At 42.2% G+C, this 23256-nt stretch overlaps 1 protein-coding gene across 1 annotated transcript in view; it reads left to right on the top strand.

The window, feature by feature from the left end:
- The window catches only part of AMPH (amphiphysin), a 467360-nt gene that overhangs the window by 301633 nt on the left and 142471 nt on the right, over positions 1-23256 (top strand). The window contains exons 13-15 of the mRNA XM_029587079.1: positions 8854-8877; positions 11391-11414; positions 15236-15268. Of these exons, the coding sequence (XP_029442939.1) occupies positions 8854-8877; positions 11391-11414; positions 15236-15268 (81 nt within the window). The remainder of the gene's footprint in view (positions 1-8853; positions 8878-11390; positions 11415-15235; positions 15269-23256) is intronic.

The following is a 23256-nucleotide window of genomic DNA, read 5'->3' as shown; positions in this document are numbered from 1 at the left end:
TTGGTGACAGACTTCACTCCCACTTCTTATGCAATTACATCATGCCTTTGCACCCCCTCGTCCCCAGCTGTGACATCAGGCATCATAGTCAGATGGACAGAGGCATCGTAAACATAAGTACATTTTCATTTTAATAAAATTCACCAAACAAATTACCATCCCAGTAGACATCTTGATTAAGATGTCTGTCATGCCATCTGGTGAGATGCAGTGGGGACCTCATGGCAGATCCCTAGATTTGCCACAGCCAGGAGTGGATTTTCATTGCATTTCCACCAATGCCAAGAGAGCTGCTTGAGGAGTGTTGCAAACAGTCATGAGAGACCCATTAGCAGACAATGCTGTAGGCCTGCAAGCCTTGGGTTTGAGATGCTCTGCTCGCCAGAAAAGGAAAAAATGTAGTCAAATTATATTAAAAATAAGAGAAATATTTTTTTTTTCATTTATTCTTTATTAATTTTTTTTTAACATTACAAAGAAAATACTTTGTACAGAAATTTGAAACATGCTTTCATATATGTATTACAAAATACTCTCGAAACATCATCTTTATATTAGACCACAAACAATGGAAAATAATAAAACTAAATAGAGGAGAAAGGAAACCTTGGGAGTTTCAAAGGAAAATTTGAATATATATATCAAGAAAATTAACTCACACTTCACTAATTTACCTCATTTCCTTATGATCTGTATACATCAACCCGGTTCCTGATTAGGAGAGGAGGTAGTAAAGGCCTGCTTTCTAGAGTCTATGAAAACTCTAAGTTGTTCCGGGGCATAGAAAATATATACGTCTCTATTATAGGTAACCACCCCTTTGCAGGGGTATCTTAGAAGAAACTGAGCCCCTAGTTCATTCACTTCCTGTCTCATAGAAAGAAAGGCCTTTCTCCTCTCCTGAGTTGTTTTTGATAAGTCTGGGAATATTTGGACTTTCTGGCCCATAAAACTCTCATTAATATTTTGAAAATAACACTTCATAAACAAGCTTACATCGAATTCTGTAGTCATAGAAATCAGTAAAGTCGCCCTTTCGTATATTTCTATAGAGGATTCTAATATCTCTGTCAGGTTACTGAAATTTACTTGCGGTGGATTACTTTCTCTATTCCTATTAAATGGTAGAAAATAAATCTTATTTATACACGGAATCTGATCAGTTGACATTTTCAGACTTTCTAACATATATCTCCTTAATGTAATTCGGGGAGATTCCCCTATAACTTTAGGAAAGTTCAAAAGTCTTAAATTCAGTCTACGAAGACTATTTTCAATGAATTCCACTCTTCTGTTGGTAACTAATTTATCTTGGATTAACACTTGACACAAATTCTGAGACGTTTTTACTGCTGTTTGTAATTCCATAATTTTGCTTGAATTTTCACTAATTTTTACATCATGTTCTTGGGACATCTTGTCCAATTTCCCAGACATTGAGTTCAGTTGCCTCGTTAGCCCTTGAAAACGTGGGCCATGTGAGGCTACTAATTCCCAAAGGGACTCAAGGGTTACCGGGCCTTCCCTGATTAGTTCAGAAGCTGCAGCTCCTCCTTGTGCCCCAACCAGATCTTCTCCTTCTTTACTTTCTCCCAATTGCTGCATTTCTAAACTTCCATGCTCACTAGATATACCCAGTTCCTGACTCAATGTGTCCACTCCCTCCAATTTGTTCACTGGACTCACCGGTACTGTGTTCAAATTGGTGGTCACAAAAGGTGGAGACTGACCTGGAGCGATTGGAATCCTCAGATCTGGAGGGCTTAATGTTGTTTCCCCAGGCGATCGCAGTGCTCCCAACAGTGCTTCGTCAACGGGAATTTTAGCTCCTCCTTCGTGATAAATCGTAGTAAGTTCGGGGATAGTCTTTTGCCCGGGTGGTAGAGAGGGTGTTGAGGGATACACCCTCACCCTACCTTTCCTCTTTGGGGGCATTGATGTTGAAGTTAGCCACCCGTTGAGGTCTTCAGGCAAGCCATACCTCTGTTACAGTGTGAGTTATATATTTATATATTCTCCTCTATGGCAGCTGGGTGGTTCAGGCTCTTTCCGCCTATTCCGTCTATTCCGGACTAAGCCGGACAAAGCCGCGCGCGCCCCTTAGGCGCGCGCGGCTTTGGCGGTGCGCCGGCGGCGGTGATGCGCCGCACTCGCGCCTCTTTTATGGCGCGTGGGCCCCTCCTGATGACGTTATCGGGGCGAAACGGAAGAAGTAGAGATGGTATCGCTTTAGGGAGAATCTCACCCAGAGTCTTAGTCCCGTTCCAGCTGCAGTGAAACACCGCTCTCGCGCCTCTTTTATGGCGCGTGGGCCCCTCCTGATGACGTTATCGGGGCGAAACGGAAGAAGTAGAGATGGTATCGCTTTAGGGAGAATCTCACCCAGAGTCTTAGTCCCGTTCCAGCTGCAGTGAAACACCGCTCTCGCGCCTCTTTTATGGCGCGTGGGCCCCTCCTGATGACGTTATCGGGGCGAAACGGAAGAAGTAGAGATGGTATCGCTTTAGGGAGAATCTCACCCAGAGTCTTAGTCCCGTTCCAGCTGCAGTGAAACACCGCTCTCGCGCCTCTTTTATGGCGCGTGGGCCCCTCCTGATGACGTTATCGGGGCGAAACGGAAGAAGTAGAGATGGTATCGCTTTAGGGAGAATCTCACCCAGAGTCTTAGTCCCGTTCCAGCTGCAGTGAAACACCGCTCTCGCGCCTCTTTTATGGCGCGTGGGCCCCTCCTGATGACGTTATCGGGGCGAAACGGAAGAAGTAGAGATGGTATCGCTTTAGGGAGAATCTCACCCAGAGTCTTAGTCCCGTTCCAGCTGCCAATAAGAGAAATATTTATTATTTATGGGGCACTAACTATGCAGAATTTCTCTAGATATTTCACTTGGTTACAAATGGCAAGGTTAGAAAAACTGAGAAAACAATGTGTGAACAGTATGGGGAGTTGCTAGTTCCAGCAAAGGAAAGGTAACTGGAAAAATGGAGGAGTTAAGCTGCTGCTTGCATCCCTTATTTTATCCATCTTTTTCTCCCTGATTTATAACTATTGATACAAAATATACATTTTACATAGTGATCATTAGAAACATGGTAGGTAGATAACTCAAAAGCAGTTTAAGGTATGTTGCAGTCATTAAATGTAGCATAAAATATATCACAATTAATATAAAAGGATCCACTACATAACTGTTATAATGTACAGATTACATAAGGCATATAAATAGTTAAACTAAAAATGTTAATATTATTCAATATTAGGCATGGAAAGGGGGGAAATTTTGTTTCGTTTTTCATTTCATTTATAGGGGGGCTTTTTCCCTAAGAATTTCATTTTGCGGAATGTTTATTTCATTTCCTTCATTTAAAAAAAACAACAAAATAAACATTAGGAAAAATAACCCCAAATCAGAAAAAAAACAAAAGAAATGGGGCCTCTCGTGCTCCCCACCCATCTCTCTCACCTAGAAAAATGCCGGGGCCAGGATCCTCCCCGGGCCCCACTTACCCGGTCTGGGGGAGATCTGCAGACAACGCCTTGCGTGGGGGCCTAGGGTGAGGTCAAGGTGACCTAATGTGGCCTAAATCAATGCAAGGCCGAGGCTTCAGCCTGGGCCAAAGCATTTGGGCCAGCTGGTCCTGAAGCCTCAGTCTTGCATAGGTCTAGGCCGCGGTAGGTTGCCGTGAGCTCAGCCTAGACCTTACACAAGGCTCAGGCTTGGAGGCCAAGTTCCAACATCTGGGGCAGTCTAGGCCAGGCCCTGGACCCAGGCACAATGCTGCAGCCCAGCCCAGAGGCAAGGTTCCAATGTCGGGTCCTCAGCCTCTACCCAAGCTTGATGCTGGGGCCCAGCTTGAAGGTTGGGTCCTGATGTCTGGGCTTTGGCCCAGGGTCAGGGCAGGGCTCAACTATACATCAAAATGGCACTTTCCACTAGGGAGGTTGCTCCAGCGCAATGCCCCCAATGGAAGGCATCAGTTGGCGATGAAGAGCCAAAGAAGGAAGACACTGAAGAGGAGCTCTGAGGCCTGGGCTCTGAACCTGGGCCTGAACCCATGCCAAGGCCAGGTGTCAGATCTGGCCTCAGGCCTGGGTCTGGGCTGAAGCCTCGGCATCAGGACCTTGCCTCTGGGCTAGGCTGTGGCATCGGGCCCAGACCCTGGACTAGGCTGAGGCCCAGGTGTTTAGGACCAGCCTCTAGTCTGGGCCCTGGTGTCGGGTATGGGTTTGGGCTGAGGCCCAGCATCGGGACCTGACCTCCAGGCCCAGTCCCACTGTCCGGTCTGGGTCCAGGCCTGAGTCCGAGCCGAAGATCCGGCATTGGGACTGAGCCAGGATTTGGCATCAGATTTGGTAAATATGAGGGAGTGGTCACTGGAAATTTCCCAGGTCTTTACTTGGGTCTCTGCCTAGGATCTAGCATTGGGCCAGGGCCTAGGCTGAGACCCCAGCATCACACTCGGGCATAGGCCAAGGCCCCTTTGTTGGGTTATGGCCTATGCCTAGGCAAGGCCCAGGCTTTGAGCCTAGGCCTAGGCCAAGGCACTGGAGTCACACTTGGACATAAGCCAGGACCCATGGTTTGGGTCTAAGCCTACTCTCTAGGCAAGACCCTGGCTTCAGGCCTAAGCCTAGGCTGAGGTACTAGAGTCATGTTCAGGCTTAGGCCAGGACCCCTGATTTGGTTCTCAGCCTACTTCATAGGCGAGGCCCCAACTTCAGGCCTAAGTCTAGGCCCGATTAGTGAACTTTTTTTTAAATAAGTTTTCAAAACAAAATGAGATTCCAACAAAATTTCATCTGAATTTAACTCATCCCATTTTGAAAACAATCCAAAATGAAATAGGAAATTTTGTCCAATTTCATATTTAATTTCTCCCGAGTGCCCTTCCCTTTTCAATATTATCATAACAAATTTGTTGCAGTTAAAAGAAAATCAGTTACATGACTGTGACAAGTTTTACAAAGCATTTACTTATTGTAGATTAGTGAAACATCATAGATAGTACCAGGCCATCGCCAACCTGCCTGGATGAAATCTAAGGAGTTGTAGACTGCTGGTACCAACTGCTTACTCTAAAAACTGTCTAAATTGCCTTCATTGCTCATCTTCCTCCTTGGGTCCACTGATGATAGTATAGTCCTGGAGCAAATGCTGGATCAGCTTGCAGTAGGTCTGTAACTGTGTGGACACTGTCTCCACTTGGCACACAAGCCAGTTTATGGCAAAGACGAGGATGTCCTTGATGTAGTAGAGGACACCTTTGATGACTCCCCACATGTTCATCTTTAGAAGCAGTACATGGAACATCAACTGGTGGGTTATGTACCTCCTTGGCATGAAGTCTCTGAATTCATTGTCCAAGTTCCTCAGGAAGTCCCATGTAAAGGACACTCCCAGAATGGGTTATGGGCTCTGGAAGCCATATTGGTCCTAGAGAAAAGTGAAATCATTGTAAGTTGAGATACTTTTTATTGGATCAACAAAAATGATGTAACCTAACAGAATAGTAATCGATCATCCTTTGCCAGCATTAATCAGGAAATTTTGTATGAGAAAGAATGGGCACACTGATATTTAGTGGACAATTTTCAAATGGATATTTACCCACAGGAAAACCTGACTGGCTTTAAGGTATGGTTATTTTAAAAAGTTTATTTTAAATACTTTTTCTATTTTTCAAAATTGTTGTCTACATGTGTATGGCCATGCAGCAGAATGGTGCCAGTTTCAGAGCTGGCGGATGCTGATATGACCCAAGGAGGCATTGGGGATGGGGAAAGCCTGGAGGTTTTTAGTTATTAAAGCAATGCTGGGGAATTTGGTGGGAATCATTTCTTTTTGTTTGGAGGCTTTTGTGTTTTATTTTTCTGTTTCTTTTATTTATTTATTTATTTATTTATTTATAATTTTTATATACCGACATGCTTGATAAAAAATATCAAATCGGTTTACATTGAAACAGAACAGTCGCAGCTGTGGCGTTACATTGAAACAAGTCATCTAATCATTAAATAACAGGTGAATATAGAAAAAAATAATTATAAATAAGCATTTATAAATAAAACCATTATAGATAACAGTTGAATATAAATAAACAGGTCGTCAAAAAAAACAAACGAATGACAAATATAATGGGGCGGCATAAACAGTGGAAAGCGATAGATAAAGTAAGGCATCTAATAAATAAATATTGCTATGGGTAAGCGGAATAGAAAGGGCGTGGTGGGGCCCAGAGGAATTGGGTGGCCATGGGGAAGGAGAGGGTTGAGAAGCTCAGGCTTAAAGATGGATTGAGAAGATCTGGTTGAAGGATGGTGGAGAGGAAGAGCGAGGAGGGGGTGGGATGAGTGGCATTAAATCAGGATCGGGGAATATGCTAGAGAGGTTGAGTCTCTCTACGGATCGAGGGATATGCTAGAGAGGTTGAGTCTCTCTACGGTTCAGTTTAGTCCATTGACCAGTGTCTCCCTAATGACCTGTTATGTCCTTTGACCAGTGTCCGAATGATCTCGAGCCTCCGGAAAGGCTTGTCTGAAGAGCCAAGTTTTGAGGTGTTTCTTGAATGTTTGAAGACACGGTTCTTGTCTCAGCTCCGGAGGAAGCGAGTTCCAAAGGGTGGGCCCGGCTGTAGAAAAGGCGCGTTTTCTTAAAGTGGTTTTGATCGGAGGTGCATATAGAGATCCTTTGTAGGCGTTTCTGATTGGTCTGGTAGATGTGTGTGTGCGAAGTTGAAAGCTTAGCTTGAGAGGAGCAATGCCGTGAATGTCCTTGTGGATCATCAACAGTGTTTTGAAGGTGATCCTGGATTTTAGAGGGAGCCAGTGCAGGCCTTGTAGTGTGGGTGTAATGTGGGCTCTTTTGTTTGAGTTAGTGAGTAGTCTAGCCGCAGCATTTTGGACCATCTGAAGGGGTTTACTAGTTATTGCAGGGAGACCTAAGAGCAGAGAATTGCAATAATCTAATTTTGTAAGGATGATAGATTGTACTACTAGTCTGAAGTCGCTGAAATGCAGGAGAGGTTTCAGATTTTTGAGAACTTGAAGTTTAAAGAAACATTCTTTAGTTGTGTTGAGGACGAACAATTTTAAATTGAATAGGTTATCGAGCCGAACCCCAAGGTCTCTGACAGAGGGGGAGTGGTTAATGGTTGTTTTTGCAAATAGAGATGCACTTTGCGAGTTGAGGAGATTGTGGTTTTCATCTGGAGAGATGATGAGGATTTCGGTCTTATTTGAGTTAAGGATAAGGTTCAGGCTGGTGAGCAGGTTATTGATGGATTGTAGCAGTTCCAATGTGCCCAGGTTTTTTGCAGGGATTCAGAGATTGGAAGAAGGATTTGGACATCATCGGCGAAAATATAGTATTTTAGTTTGAGGTTAGAGAGTAGATGGCAGAGAGGCAGCAGATAAATGTTAAAAAGCGTGGGAGAGAGGGATGATCCTTGTGGGACTCCCAGGTTTGATTTGATTGGGAGGGATTCTTTATTATTGATTCTGACCTTGTAGAATCTATTTTCAAGGAATGATTTAAACCATCCTTTCCATACTTTTCCTTTTAGTTTTTTAGGTTTTTTTTCCATACTTTTCCTTTTAGTTTTAGGTTTATTTCATTTCAAATAAGCAAATAAACATAAAACAAAACAAAAACAAAGACAAAGAATGTAACAAGCAAACAAAAACTACATCTTTTTTGTGCTCCATCACTAGTCAATAATGAGGCAGTTTTGGACCCACAGGCAAAGGAAAGCAGGTACTTTGGAAAAAAAGAAAACAAGACCGGAGCCTTGGAAAGAGAATGTAATCAATTGATCAGAACCCGCCCGACTCTGGCCGAGTTTCGCCTTTTATGGCTGCATCAGGAGCTCAGCGCCTCCTGCAGCAGCAGCTTGGAAACCATCATCTCCGGAAGGCAGACACGGATTCACGACTTTGCCTTACTGTCTCATGAGTGGAAACAAGATGGAGTGTGTCAGAGACAGTAAGGCAAAGTCGTGAATCCGTGTCTGCCTTCCGGAGATGATGGTTTCCAAGCTGCTGCTGCAGGAGGCGCTGAGCTCCTGATGCAGCCATAAAAGGCGAAACTCGGCCAGAGTTGGGCGGGTTCTGATCAATTGATTACATTCTCTTTCCAAGGCTCCGGTCTTGTTTTGTTTTTTTCACATCCATGGCTATCCTAGACCGTTTACTGTCCTGCTTTGTGGGTCCTTCCTTAAGCAGGTACTTTGGACCTGTGCACTTTGCACCTACCTTGCCCCTTTGTCCCCATGGGTAAAAGTAACAGTGAGCAAGCTTTTATCCACAGTGGGGGTGGGCGGGGGCAGTGGCGAATTTCCAAAGGGCCCCTTACACATAAAGAGTTTTGAAAATTACTTGCCCTGGGATTATTGTTCCTCATAGTTCATGATGTTTTTTACAGATTGTGAAAAGAAGGGTCTTGCAGTGAAAACGGTGCTTTTAAAGGGGCCTATGTACTCACAAAACAACCCAAATGTACTTAATACATCATTATCTGGCCCACATTAGTAGTGGCTTTGAAAATAACAAATTACTTCATAGGCACGCTAGCAGTGTGACGTTAAGCTGAGCGCGCTTTTAGTACATGGACCCAAAAGGAATGTTTAAAGAAATGAACATATGAATCACTCCATCACATTTCCTGTCCTACAATGCCTTTCAAGTCATGTAGAATAATTTCCAGAATTCCTGGGTGATCAGACACTGAAATACCCATATGCAGGTAGCTGCTGTATACTGAGCGTTCTTAGAAAAGATCATGAGTTTCATTAATTTCAGCAGCTTGCGTTCACCGTGTGGTAGGTGATATCCTGATGCCCTGTTCTTTCTCTTCTCAGACTCTGCCGTGGGATTTATGGACGGTAAGGCTGTTTAAAGTGTTACATTTTGGCATGGTTTTGTTGTAACTGCATAAGCTGAATTAAAACGCTCTGTGTGCTGTACACTGAGATGATAAATAACAAATGCGTAGACTTTTAGAGAGAGTTTTAGTAATGGAGCCAAGCAATGTCAACAGAAAAGGGACTGTGTTTCATTAAACTAAAACTGAACGTCCCATTCTTCTTCCAGTCCCACCCCTGCCTCACGAAACAAAAGATAGGTAGTTGAAGGACAAGAAACTTGAACGCAAAAGGTGAAAAAAGGTTTCTATCTTGCTATTAAACTTTATTATCCTATACATAATTTAAAAACACTTTCAAAATCATCCGTATTTGAAGCCTTCCAGCAGTAAAAATGTTTCAGAACCGAAAGTGACAGGTTTTTATCCAGCGCAGCCTAAATCCTTTACTCTGGTTCCGACTGATCAAATGTTACAGAACAGGCGATATGTTCAGAAATGTACTCATCAAAAAAGCACATTTTTAAGGATTGTCAGTGTGTCATTTTGGAAACATTATGGAGCCAGTGATTGAAAAGCTATGTGGGTTTCTTTTGATGCTATAGATCCCCACTGTGGAGTTAGTGCCATCATAAACCTTAGCAAGCAGATTGTTAGCATCACTTGTGTTGGTGCTGCTAGGATAACATCCCGGGAACTCTTGAAGGACTGAATGGCACTAACGTTTGCAGTACATAAAATTGGCTGTACTTGAAGGAATGGATCTATATGTGCTTGATGTATTGGGGTAGCAGGCAGCTCCTTTAAACAGCAGCGATAGGTTTGTACCATGTCATCAATTCATGGCTTTGGGCCTCTTTGAAGGATGTTTCCAATGATAATTTTGATTGGTGTCATTGACATTTTCTTCCGTGTATGGCGCAGGTGACCTCATATATAAAAATATAAAGATGGGACCTGGTTCAGTCAGATTTATACCTCAGTAGGAGAATGTACTGCTGAATCAGTTGTGAAATAATAAGTCCTTCGGCTTTGATTTTGATGTCATAATACTTTTACTGCTTATATAGTTTCCATCATAAAATCAATGCCAATGCTCTCTTGCTTTTTCATTTCAACTGGAAAAAAAAACATTGGAAAGGATAAAGGAATAAACAAAAGAAGGCAGTAGAACATGTATTACAAAACAAAGACTGCTCTTACTGTCAGCTCATGGTGCAAATAACAGAGAAACAGAACCATAAACAGGTATAACCTCATACAACACTGCTGTTCTTTCAGCAATGGAGTATTTGGTTTTGCCAGCATTGTGTCCATGCCATTCTGATGCAAGGGCACCCCTTCAATGTCTCCCTTCAAAGAACACCCCTATTGTATGTAGGCTTTGAGCCATCCTTGATTCACAGTTATAGAGTACAACTTTCAGAACTGCATGTAGATACCAAATTCACACCTAAGTGAATCTGCAGAGATTTATGTTAGGATTTGATAAAGTGTGTGGTGGGAGTTACACAGTTGATAAAAAAAAATACCACATATTTCTGTACCCAAAAGTACACATGGATATTTGTATTGCTGGAAAATGCATATTTTCTGTACCAATTATATAAAAATATGCATTTATATTTTAGGTGTATAGTAATTCTAGCAGTGCACACATAATAAGCCAGAAGTAAATGCAGAGGCTGGTATTTTATGGAGTATGCACGTACTCCACTCATGAAAATATTTATTTGTGCATGCCCTTGAAAATCACCAGACTGCCGATACCTCCAGCAGTTCACCTAGACCTTCATTAGTCCAGCTAGGGACCCTCCAGCATGTCATCCTGAACCCCCACCAGTTCACCCAGTCCTTATACCCAAAAAACTACAGGCAAGTGTGATTTCAGTTACACAAGTCAACTTAGTAGGTGCAAAAGCATACGGAGAAGTTTGATAATACATGTGCATATGCCGCTTACAACATAGCAACATGTGCAGATACTGCCCGATCCGCTCCCGAATACTCCTAAACCGCTCTTTATTTTCCCTGTAAACATTTATATGTGACCAGTATCAGTGTGCATGTACTCTCAAGGTTTATAAAATATCATATATATGTGTGTGCAGGTTAGCTATGTGCAAATATGCTAATTTTAGGTGCACAGCTCTTTGAAAATTACTTCCATAACATGTATCCATAGTTCCGAGAAATAGTTCAAGCCACTAGTCTCAGGAAGTAGTTTGGGCAATAACCCAGCACTTTCAATGTATTACTTATCATTACACAGCAAGTGTAACTAGGTAGATTGAAAGGTACGTTTTTTTCCAGCAAGAGCAGTACCAGCATCTGCCTTTCAGTAACACAGATCAGTTTCTCATTTGTGCTTTGAGTTTGGATACACTGTTAGGGTGAACTTAAGTAGACAACGTGCCCCACTATTTATGAACCCTTCTAATACCAGATACTGTAGGATATACATTTTAATTAACAGAAGTTTCAACATTTAACACTGTTTCCTATGCCTAATGCATGTGTTTTTCTACTGTACAGACAAACAATGAACTGGTGCAGCCGGTAAGTAGACTTTAAAAAAAGAAAAAATCTAATGAACTAAAAATATGTTCATTATTGAACACTTATCATTGCTGAACCTTTACTGTTGTACTCTGTGTCTTATCTCAGTGCTATTTTAAACAAGTGGGGAAAGCATGCAGAGACATGGCTTTGGGAAAGCTTTCCAAACATAGATTTGTAGAAGAGGATGATAGGGTTCTTATATTAGACATTGGATTTGTGCTATGCTTCTGTATGTTTTTTCCACTTATTTTAATATATTCTGCTTGTGTGTGTGTGATGGTGTGCATGTATGTAATGGTATGTATGTGTGATTGTGTGTGTGTATATGTATGTATGTGTGTATGTGTATGATGGTGTGTATGTGTATGATGGTGTGTATGTGTGTATGTGTAAGATGGTGTGTATGTGTGTGTAAATGTATGTATGTGTATGATGGTGTGTGTATGTGTATGATTGTATGCATGTGTATGATGGTGTGTATGTGTAGGATGGTATGTATGTGTATATGTGTGTGATTGTGTGTTTATGTATGTATGTGTATGATGGTGTGTGTGTATGTATATGATGGCATGTATGTGTATGATGGTGTGTATGTGTATGATGGTATGTATGTATGTGCTTGTGTGTGTGTATATGTATGTATGTGTATGCTGGTGTATATGTATGTATGCTGTCATGATGTAGGCGTATGTGTTGCCTTAGATAGGATAGTGGGACTTATGGCAGGCAATTAGATGCTGCAGAATGCTGGGAAATGTTTCATTACAAAAGTGCTGCCTCCAGCACTACCATCACCACCACTACAGCAGCTTGGCCCAGAGCAAAACTGAAGCAGAATCCCAACTCACTTACCACAAACATTCTGCTGTTAATTCAGACTTTAAAAAGAAAGCAGAGAAGACAGAGCTACATGAAGAGACATACACAGGCACACAGTAATATAGGCAGATACAGACACAGGACATGCATGCCTACATACAACAGTGCTAAATCTCAGATGGGTTTGTGGCTGTGTGCGTATAGGAGTTCTGTATTGGGGTTTGGAGGTGTCTGCATGGGGGAGATGTGGGGGTAGATGTTTGTGTGGGGGGGGCAGTGTGTCTGGTGTTGAAGTGCATGGGGGGTAGCAGTTATGTGTGGGGTATATATTTGTGTATGTGGGGGTTTGGTTAGGACATGTGGAGGTGATGTGGCTTCAAAGGCGCCGTGGTTTGACAACCATTTTAGCATTCTTCCCTTGTCTGACAGCGTTCGGCAGCCTCTAACTGTGTCCCATAGTAAACCACCGGGGCTGTTTTAGGGACAGGTTCATTCTCCAGAAGCTTGGTTGAGATATTCTAATTTTCTTCTAGCAAATTTGATGATTTTCCATCCTTTCTTAGGAGACTTATTTTGCCCCAAGACAGACAGTCAGACACAAATCCCTTTTAGATATTGTTTCCAATATTCCATACGTTGAAAGCATATCAAATTATCAGATTGTCTTCAAATATCAAATCTCATGCAATTTTTCTTTAAATATGTATAATTTATTGATTTTATTTATCTCTAAAATTTTTATATCACAGTAACCTATAAAATAATGTTCTTTTTTCATCAAGCTCATCATTATCTTTGATCTTGGTTGGGTTTTTTTTTTCTGTCTACCTATAGAGCCTGACTCTTCTCCAAAAAGACTTTCACTATGTCATTAGGTTATGGTGAAAAGCCCAAATTTTGAGACAACAGAAGACATGATCAAATCTAAAACTGACTTTGATTTAGACATCTGGGTCCTAAACGTTAGCACAGCCAGTGTTAGCCAGGAGGTCATTGTTGGTCATTCTTTTAGAGAATCTCAGAAGGTTCCAGGGGCAGGGCAGACCTCAAGAGAAACAACTAGAACAGTTTTTGGAGAAGGGCAGGAAGACATTGCGCTAGAGCCAGCGGCAGCTACTATAGGTGAAAAGCCAAGGATTTTACTACCAGCACAAACTTAGTACAAGAAATCTTTCATGCCGGGAATGTGAGACTGATCAGTTTCTAGAAAACTTTACCAACAGTGAGAGCCTTGCCGCAGAAGATGATAGCTTACTGCAGGCAAAACAGCACACAATAGAAACAATAGAGAAGGATGAAGAAAACTCAGTGGGAGAAGCTGTGGATCCTTCTGAAGAGGTAGGCACTGTAGCAGCAAATAGCGAGATCATAAAATCTGCGGATGGGTTAGAAGAGAATGGTGATGCAGTGCGTCTTGAAACCTTGACCAATCAAGACAATAAAACTATGGAGAACACTGACAGAGAAAGTGCTGGTGAACCAGAACACAGCGGAAGGCAATCTAAAACTGTAGGCATGAATGCTGCTACTACTACACGAGGATTTAAAAGGGCAAGTCCAGTCAAGGAAATAACTAGAAAATATGTTGAGTCTTCACTGAGCACAACATTAGAAGACAGAGAAGACATAAGTCTTAATGATAAAGTTATGGAATATCCCTTAGATTGTCTTCAGAATGTAGCAGATATCGAAAATCAGCATCATGGTATACAGTGGGTAGATGTCACTGAAGCAGGAGGCAATATTAATTTGAGGAATACAGCAGTTGAATGCATGCAAGAAGGAGAGGGCCCTGAACACTGATGTCACAAGGTACTCAAAACAGGAAGCAGAAGGTGGTGGAAATGTTCTATCTAATGATGAATTACTGAGTGCAGAAGAGATTGTGTGCAAAACTGAAAACCACTCTTCCACCCACTCCAGAGTGGTGACACTGCTAATGAATTTGATGTTGCCGCTACAGCCTTTGAAAAAGATTGTATGCAATGGTCAGTTTCCAGTGATAGGGCTATTAAAAGCTACTGCCAGTTTTATTTAGGTATGGCTGAAAATAAAATTGTATATAGGGTGCAAAAGTCTTTGCATGGAAACTGGGAGACTAGACCCCAGGGTATAGATACAAATGAGATCTGGCCGGCCAACTGAAATACAACAATCAACAGTGATCGCTGGGACTTCTCCAGTTCATCTGTTGGATGTGATCTTTGGATCCATTTCCCTAAGCAAGAAGTCTCAAAGGAAGATGAATTGGATGTGACATTGATAGGGTCTAGTTTGAAATGGCACATTCAAGGCATGGAATTACATGAGCACTCTGGAGATGTAAATGTCAGTGCGAGTCAAGAGGCATCCGTGAACCAAGGTTCACCTGTGGTTCAGGAAAGCCTTACCTGCACTGAAGCAAATTGAGAGATAGCGAGACCGAATGATCTGTTTCAAGAAGCAAATTCCAGAAATGCCAGCATGGAGAGTTCATCTAATCCCAAAGACAACGAGAACAACAACTCCGATTTATCTGAAGATGAACTTGCTAACTGGAGACATGGATTGTTGTACCAGGAAATAGAGGCAGTTGAAGAGGTACCACTACCTACTCTAGTGTGTAGTATAGTAGACAAAATGTTCCCTAGGACATATGTAACCTTGTATTTTATGTGTGGTCTGTTGCTTATTCCTCTTCTAAATGTTTACTAATTTGATATGCACAATGTCATACTGTCCAATCATATATGTAAGCTGAGAAAATAGGATTTCTGTGAAAACAACCAAAATCAGGATACATTTGTATCCTGTTCACTTTGCTTGCTTGATTTATACTTTCAAACTGTAAGTCATTTTACCAGCCTTTTTTCTCTGTTTGAACTGGAACATACTACCATAGGCACAAAATGGGAGAACATTTTTGCTTGTTCATCTGTTCAGTTTGAAATATTTTCGTGTGTGAAAAAATATTTGTGAAACTTGATTCTTGATTTGTTCTGATGTTTCCTTTTGCTTAGGCATCCAGCAGTGCATTTAACGGATTCACGCAGGTGAGTAAATGTGCTTTTTATGTAATACACAAAAAGTATTTTTCCCCATTCAGTGCCTGTGAAAAAAAACCTTTATTGAATAAGGTCCTCTGTGTTGTATTCTGTCCAGTCTGAGTAGACTGCGAGTGCACAGTTTAGCAATTTGCAATGCAGAGGCACTTTCTATTTAAGAATAGTCATGTGAGGGCAAGAGGCCTGAACAGAGATGTGCGGAGTTGTTGAGTTGTAGACTTTTTTTAAAAATAAAAATAATCAGATGTGGATTCCTAGAAACTGTTGACTCTGCTTTGGAGTTAGAGACAATTTGTCCAAGTGAATGGGAGCAGAATGTGTAGGAACCTCCAAGCACTGCTGTCCTGAAAAAGGACCCGGTACTGAAGCAACCTCTGATAACCCAGAGAGTAGTGCACACTCCGCCCTAAGGCTGGCTTGCACTGCAGTTGTTACTAGAAAACTTTTGCATGCCTCTCGACAACTTGAACATGTATCCAGGTCTAAACATTTTGAGGACCATGACCTAAACATTTTTCCTGTTTAACTTGATGGCACTCAGTGTTAATTAATGACAAAGCACGATTTATTCAAAATCATTTAAAATGTAAAAAACAAAAAAAATGTGTACAGAGGTCTTTTGTAATAATCGCTAAAACTGTGGGCTTTTAGGATATTTAACATGCAATCCGCTCACCCTGGTGAATTTTTAGAAAATGTCAAAGTTAAAACTCAACTCTGATTGCTATCCTCCAGCACACATACACGTAGAAAATAAGGATAATCCAAGAGGAACCCACTGGTTTTCATTTTATCAATACAATGGGAGAAGCTTTGTTTTCATGAGAGCTCATTCCACTGCTTACCACAGTATACTTAAGGGCCTTTGCACTGAAAGTTGTGCCCCGCCCCAACCCACACACACAAACATATACCCACACATCGCCACACACCCTTCTTACACATCTCCCACTCACAAATACTCCATACCCACATACATACCTCCCACCTCAGAGTCCATACCCACATTTACACCTTTCACACACAAATACTCCATACCCTGATATACAACTCCCACACACAAATACTCCATACCCTGATACACAACTCCCACACACAAATACTCCATACCCACATACACACCTCCCATCACAAAGAGTCCATACCCACATACACACGTCCCACCACAAAGAATCCATACCCACATACACACCTCCCACGCACAAATACTCCATACCCACATACACACCTCCCACCACAAAGAGTCCATACCCACATACACACCTCCCACGGACAAATACTCCATACCTACATACACACCTCCCATCACAAAGAGTCCATACCCACATACACACGTCCCACCACAAAGAATCCATACCAACATACACACCTCCCACGCACAAATACTCCATACCCACATACACACCTCCCACCACAAAGAGTCCATACCCACATACACACCTCCCATGCACAAATACTCCATACCCACATACACACCTCTCACACACAAATACTCTATACCCTGATATACAACTCTCACACACAAATACTCCATGCCTACATACATACCTCCCACACACAAATACTCCATAACCCGATACACACCTCCACACACAAATACTTCATACCAACATATACACCTAGCACACACACAGAGTCCATACCCACATACACACCTCCCACACTCAAATACTCCACCATACCCACCTACACACCTCTCACACACACTCTATACTCACATACACAACTCCCACACACAAACACTCCATACCCACATACACACCTCCCATCACAAAGAGTCCATACCCACATACACACGTCCCACCACAAAGAATCCATACCCACATACACACCTCCCACGCACAAATACTCCATACCCACATACACACCTCCCACCACAAAGAGTCCATACCCACATACACACCTCCCATGGACAAATACTCCATTCCCACATACACACCTCCCATCACAAAGAGTGCATACCCACATACACACGTCCCACCACAAAGAATCCATACCCACATACACACCTCCCCACGCACAAATACTCCATACCCACATACACACCTCCCACCACAAAGAGTCCATACCCACATACACACCTCCCATGGACAAATACTCCATACCCACATACACACCTCCCATCACAAAGAGTCCATACCCACATACACACGTCCCACCACAAAGAATCCATACCCACATACACACCTCCCACGCACAAATACTCCATACCCACATACACACCTCCCACCACAAAGAGTCCATACCCACATACACACCTCCCATGCACAAATACTCCATACCCACATACACACCTCTCACACACAAATACTCTATACCCTGATATACAACTCTCACACACAAATACTCCATGCCTACATACATACCTCCCACACACAAATACTCCATAACCCGATACACACCTCCACACACAAATACTTCATACCAACATATACACCTAGCACACACACAGAGTCCATACCCACATACACACCTCCCACACTCAAATACTCCACCATACCCACCTACACACCTCTCACACACACACTCTATACTCACATACACACCTCCCACACACAAAGAGTCCATACCCACGTACACACCTCCCATACATAAATACTCCATACCCACATACATACCTCTTACACACAAATACTCCATGCCCACATACATACCTCCCACACATAAATACTCCATACCCCGATATACATCTTCCACACACAAACACTCCATATCCACCTACACACTTCTCACGCCTTACCCACATACACACCTCACATACACAAATACTTCATACCCACATACCCACTCCCCCATCACACACACACACACACACACAAATATACATACACATATCATTTTACACCCTTCTTATCCACCTCCCACACACAAATACTTCATAGCCAGTGCTATTACTAGCAACGGTAACATGGAATCGACTTAGTTTTTGGGTACTTGCCAGGTTCTTATGGCCTGGATTGGCCACTATTGGAAACAGGATTCTGAGCTTGATGGACCCTTGGTCTGACCCAGTATGGCATGTTCTTATGTTTTTATACCTACATCACACTCCCCCAAAACACACGCAAATGCACATCCCTACATAAATATACCCCATCCCACTCTCCACCCCTCACTCACCCCCAAATACATCCCACACAGTCCTACACACACACACACCACGTAGATCACACATATACTCCACCATACCCACCTACACACCTCTCACACACACTCTATACTCACATACACTCTATACTCACATACACAACTCCCACACACAAACACTCCATACCCACATACACACCTCCCATCACAAAGAGTCCATACCCACATACACACGTCCCACCACAAAGATTGTGAAGATTGTGTGTTGTGTGAATAGGTACTATTGTGTATTTGTGAATAGGTGCTATTCTTTGTTAATCAGCACAGCAGTGAGTCACTCAGGAAATCTAACTGAAAGGTCACGCAGGAAATCTAACTGAAGTGTACATCTCCTAAGGGATTATTTTGCACTAATTTACTTTAGAAGCACATTATAAATTAGAAGGAAAGAGCTCAGTAACCCACATTCCAGTGGAAACACTGAGAGGAGAGGATCACCTTGCTGGTGGCTGAAAGGAATCAGTAAGTTTTTGCTTGGGACATTGACATTGACTTTTTTTAAAAGTATTGGGGCAAAGTTAACTATTTGGGAATATTATTTAGTGTGTTTGTGTGTTTGTGCCTTTAATAGTCAGTCAGTGAATAAAACAAGTTAGACTGTTTGCATTTTTAAATAGTCAGTCAATAAGGTAGCAGTAGGTAAGCAGTAAATACACAAGTTAGACTGTTTGTATTTTTAGTCAGTCAATAAGGTAGCAGTAGGTTGGCAGTGAATAAATAAACAAGTTAGACTGTTTGTATTTAGTCAGTCAATAAGGTAGCAGTAGGTAGTGTGTTTATTTTTTAAAAGTCTGCCTGACTATTAAAGTGTCCTCCAGACTTTTAAAGAGCTAAGTGTTTTATTTAATAAATAACTGAGTGCATTGTATTGAAAAACAAAAAAAAAACACAAAACAAAAAAAAAAACCCACAAAAAAGTAGCCAGAAGCTAGAAATAAGCTAGGAGCAGTATATACCAAAGTAAAAAAGTTGAATAGTTCAGCTCAGTTACTCACCTTGGAAAGGTGTTGAGGTAGTGTGATTAGGTTTGAATAGAGAACATTTGTTAATCAAGGGAGCTGTGAGTCACTCAGGCTGACTAACTAAAGTTAGACTGTTTGTAATTCCCAACCCTCCCACCCCTCGCCCACCCACCCCAAGCTCATCCCTTAATTTATAGGCAGGTGCCACTTGCACAAAAAAAAAAACAAAAAAAAAAAACAAAAAAAAACCCCATCAACAAAAACTTTATTGAGAATTCGATCAGACCCCAGTAGGCCACTACCAGACATATAGTGAATTCACTAATACATTTAAAGGAACTTAGACACATTCCTACTCCCATAGCAACCTAAAACTTAACTAGGAACTGATCAAAATTGAGATGAAGGCAGCAGTCCAGCAGCAAGAGGGGGCTTCCCAGTCTTTTGCATCGAGTGTCACATGTATGATTTTTTACCCACCGGTGAGAAGTTGTACATGTGCATGCGATGCAAAGAGCTCCTGGCTCTCAGAGAACGAGTCCGATCTCTGGAGGCTAGAGTGGCAGACCTGGAGGAGCTGAGGGAGACAGAGAGGTATATAGATGAGACCTTCAGGGACATAGTAGTCCAGTCCCAACTTCAGACTGGCAGCCCTGGTGCTGCCTTGGAGGAAGAAGGTCTCATAATGGGAGAGCACCAACCAGATGTAGCAGGAAAGGATCCTGTAGCAAGGACCTGCTCTCTAGGTGATGCATTGTCCTTTCGCACTGAGGATATCTCCCCAAGGCCTACTGCCCAGGAGGGAAGGGTTAGGTCGGCCGTCATAGTTGGTGATTCGATTATTAGGAATGTAGATAGCTGGGTGGCGGGTGGGCGTGAGGATCGCCTGGTAACATGCCTACCTGGTGCGAAGGTGGCGGACCTCACGCGTCACCTAGATAGGATTTTAGACAGTGCTGGGGAGGAGCCGGCTGTCGTGGTACACGTGGGCACCAACGACATAGGAAAATGTGGGAGGGAGGTTCTGGAAGCCAAATTTAGGCTCTTAGGTAGAAAGATTAAATCCAGAACCTCCAGGGTAGCATTCTCTGAAATGCTCCCTGTTCCACGCGCAGGTCACCAGAGGCAGGCAGAGCTCCGGAGTCTCAATGCGTGGATGAGACGATGGTGCAAGGAAGAGGGATTCAGTTTTGTTAGGAACTGGGGAACCTTTTGGGGAAGGGGGAGTCTCTTCCGAAGGTATGGGCTCCACCTTAACCAGGGTGGAACCAGACTGCTGGCGCAAACCTTTAAAAAGGAGATAGAGCAGCTTTTAAACTAGAACAAAGGGGAAAGCCGACAGTCGCTCAGCAGCGCATGGTTCGGAGAGATGTATCTTTAAAGGATACTAATGATGCATTAGAATTAGGGCATCCCGACAGTGAGGTTCCAATAATTAGAAAAGTAGTCCAAGTGCCTGTAACTAAAAACTACCTGAGCTAAAAAATTGTAACTTATCCCTATCAATTAAAAAGCAGAATAAAAATACAATCAAAAAACAAACTTTGAAATGTTTGTATGCTAATGCCAGAAGTCTAAGAAGTAAGATGGGAGAACTAGAATGTATAGCAGTAAATGATGACATAGACTTAATTGGCATCTCAGAGACATGGTGGAAAGAGGATAACCAATGGGACAGTGCTATACCGGGGTACAAATTATATCGCAATGACAGAGAGGAGCAGTCGGGAGGAGGTGTGGCGCTTTATGTCCGGGATGGCATAGAGTCCAACAGGATAAACATCCTGCATGAGACTAAATACAAAATTGAATCTTTATGGGTAGAAATCCCTTGTGTATCAGGGAAGACTACAGTGATAGGGGTATACTACCGTCCACCTGGTCAAGATGGTGAGATGGACAGTGAAATGCTAAGAGAAATTAGGGAAGCTAACCAAATTGGTAGTGCAGTAATAATGGGAGACTTCAATTACCCCAATATAGACTGGGTAAATGTATCATCGGGTCACGCTAGAGAGATAACGTTCCTGGATGGAATAAATGATAGCTTTATGGAGCAATTGGTTCAGGAACCGACGAGAGAGGGAGCAATTTTAGATCTAATTCTCAGTGGAGCACAGGACTTGGTGAGAGAGGTAACGGTGGTGGGGCCACTTGGCAATAGTGATCATAATATGATCAAATTTGATTTAATGACTGGAAAAGGAACAGTGTGCAAATCCAAGGCTCTCGTGCTAAACTTTCAAAAGGGAAACTTTGATAAAATGAGAAAAATTGTTAGAAAAAAACTGAAAGGAGCAGCTACAAAGTAAAAATGTCCAAGAGGCGTGGTCATTGTTAAAAAATACCATTCTAGAAGCACAGTCCAGATGTATTCCACACATTAAGAAAGGTGGAAAGAAGGCAAAACGATTACCGGCATGGTTAAAAGGGGAGGTGAAAGAAGCTATTTTAGCCAAAAGATCTTCATTCAAAAATTGGAAGAAGGATCCAACAGAAGAAAATAGGATAAAGCATAAACATTGGCAAGTTAAATGTAAGACATTGATAAGACAGGCTAAGAGAGAATTTGAAAGAAGTTGGCTGTAGAGGCAAAAACTCACAGTAAAAACTTTTTTAAATATATCCGAAGCAGAAAGCCTGTGAGGGAGTCAGTTGGACCGTTAGATGATCGAGGGGTTAAAGGGGCACTTAGAGAAGATAAGGCCATCGCGGAAAGATTAAATGATTTCTTTGCTTCGGTGTTTACTGAAGAGGATGTTGGGGAGGTACCCGTAATGGAGAAGGTTTTCATGGGTAATGATTCAGATGGACTGAATCAAATCACGGTGAACCTAGAAGATGTGGTAGGCCTGATTGACAAACTGAAGAGTAGTAAATCACCTGGACCGGATGGTATACACCCCAGAGTTCTGAAGGAACTAAAAAATGAAATTTCAGACCTATTAGTAAAAATTTGTAACTTATCATTAAAATCATCCATTGTACCTGAAGACTGGAGGATAGCAAATGTAACCCCAATATTTAAAAAGGGCTCCAGGGGCGATCCGGTAAACTACAGACCGGTTAGCCTGACTTCAGTGCCAGGAAAAATAGTGGAAAGTGTTATAAACATCAAAATCACAGAACATATAGAAAGACATGGTTTAATGGAACAAAGTCAGCATGGCTTTACCCAGGGCAAGTCTTGCCTCACAAATCTGCTTCACTTTTTTGAAGGAGTTAATAAACATGTGGATAAAGGTGAACCGGTAGATATAGTATACTTGGATTTTCAGAAGGCGTTTGACAAAGTTCCTCATGAGAGGCTTCTAGGAAAAGTAAAAAGTCATGGGATAGGTGGCGATGTCCTTTCGTGGATTGCAAACTGGCTAAAAGACAGGAAACAGAGAGTAGGATTAAATGGGCAATTTTCTCAGTGGAAGGGAGTGGACAGTGGAGTACCTCAGGGTTCTGTGTTGGGACCCTTACTGTTCAATATATTTATAAATGATCTGGAAAGAAATACGACGAGTGAGATAATCAAATTTGCAGATGACACAAAATTGTGCAGAGTAGTTAAATCACAAGCAGATTGTGATAAATTGCAGGAAGACCTTGTGAGACTGGAAAATTGGGCATCCAAATGGCAGATGAAATTTAATGTGGATAAGTGCAAGGTGATGCATATAGGGAAAAATAACCCATGCTATAATTACACGATGTTGGGTTCCATATTAGGTGCTACAACCCAAGAAAGAGATCTAGGTGTCATAGTGGATAACACATTGAAATCATCGGTTCAGTGTGCTGCGGCAGTCAAAAAAGCAAACAGAATGTTGGGAATTATTAGAAAAGGAATGATGAATAAAACGGAAAATGTCATAA

The sequence above is a fragment of the Rhinatrema bivittatum genome, chromosome 2 (assembly GCF_901001135.1).
Source record: "Rhinatrema bivittatum chromosome 2, aRhiBiv1.1, whole genome shotgun sequence".
NCBI classification, from domain to species: Eukaryota; Metazoa; Chordata; class Amphibia; order Gymnophiona; family Rhinatrematidae; genus Rhinatrema; species Rhinatrema bivittatum.
This window is presented reverse-complemented; position numbering and strand designations above follow the sequence as displayed.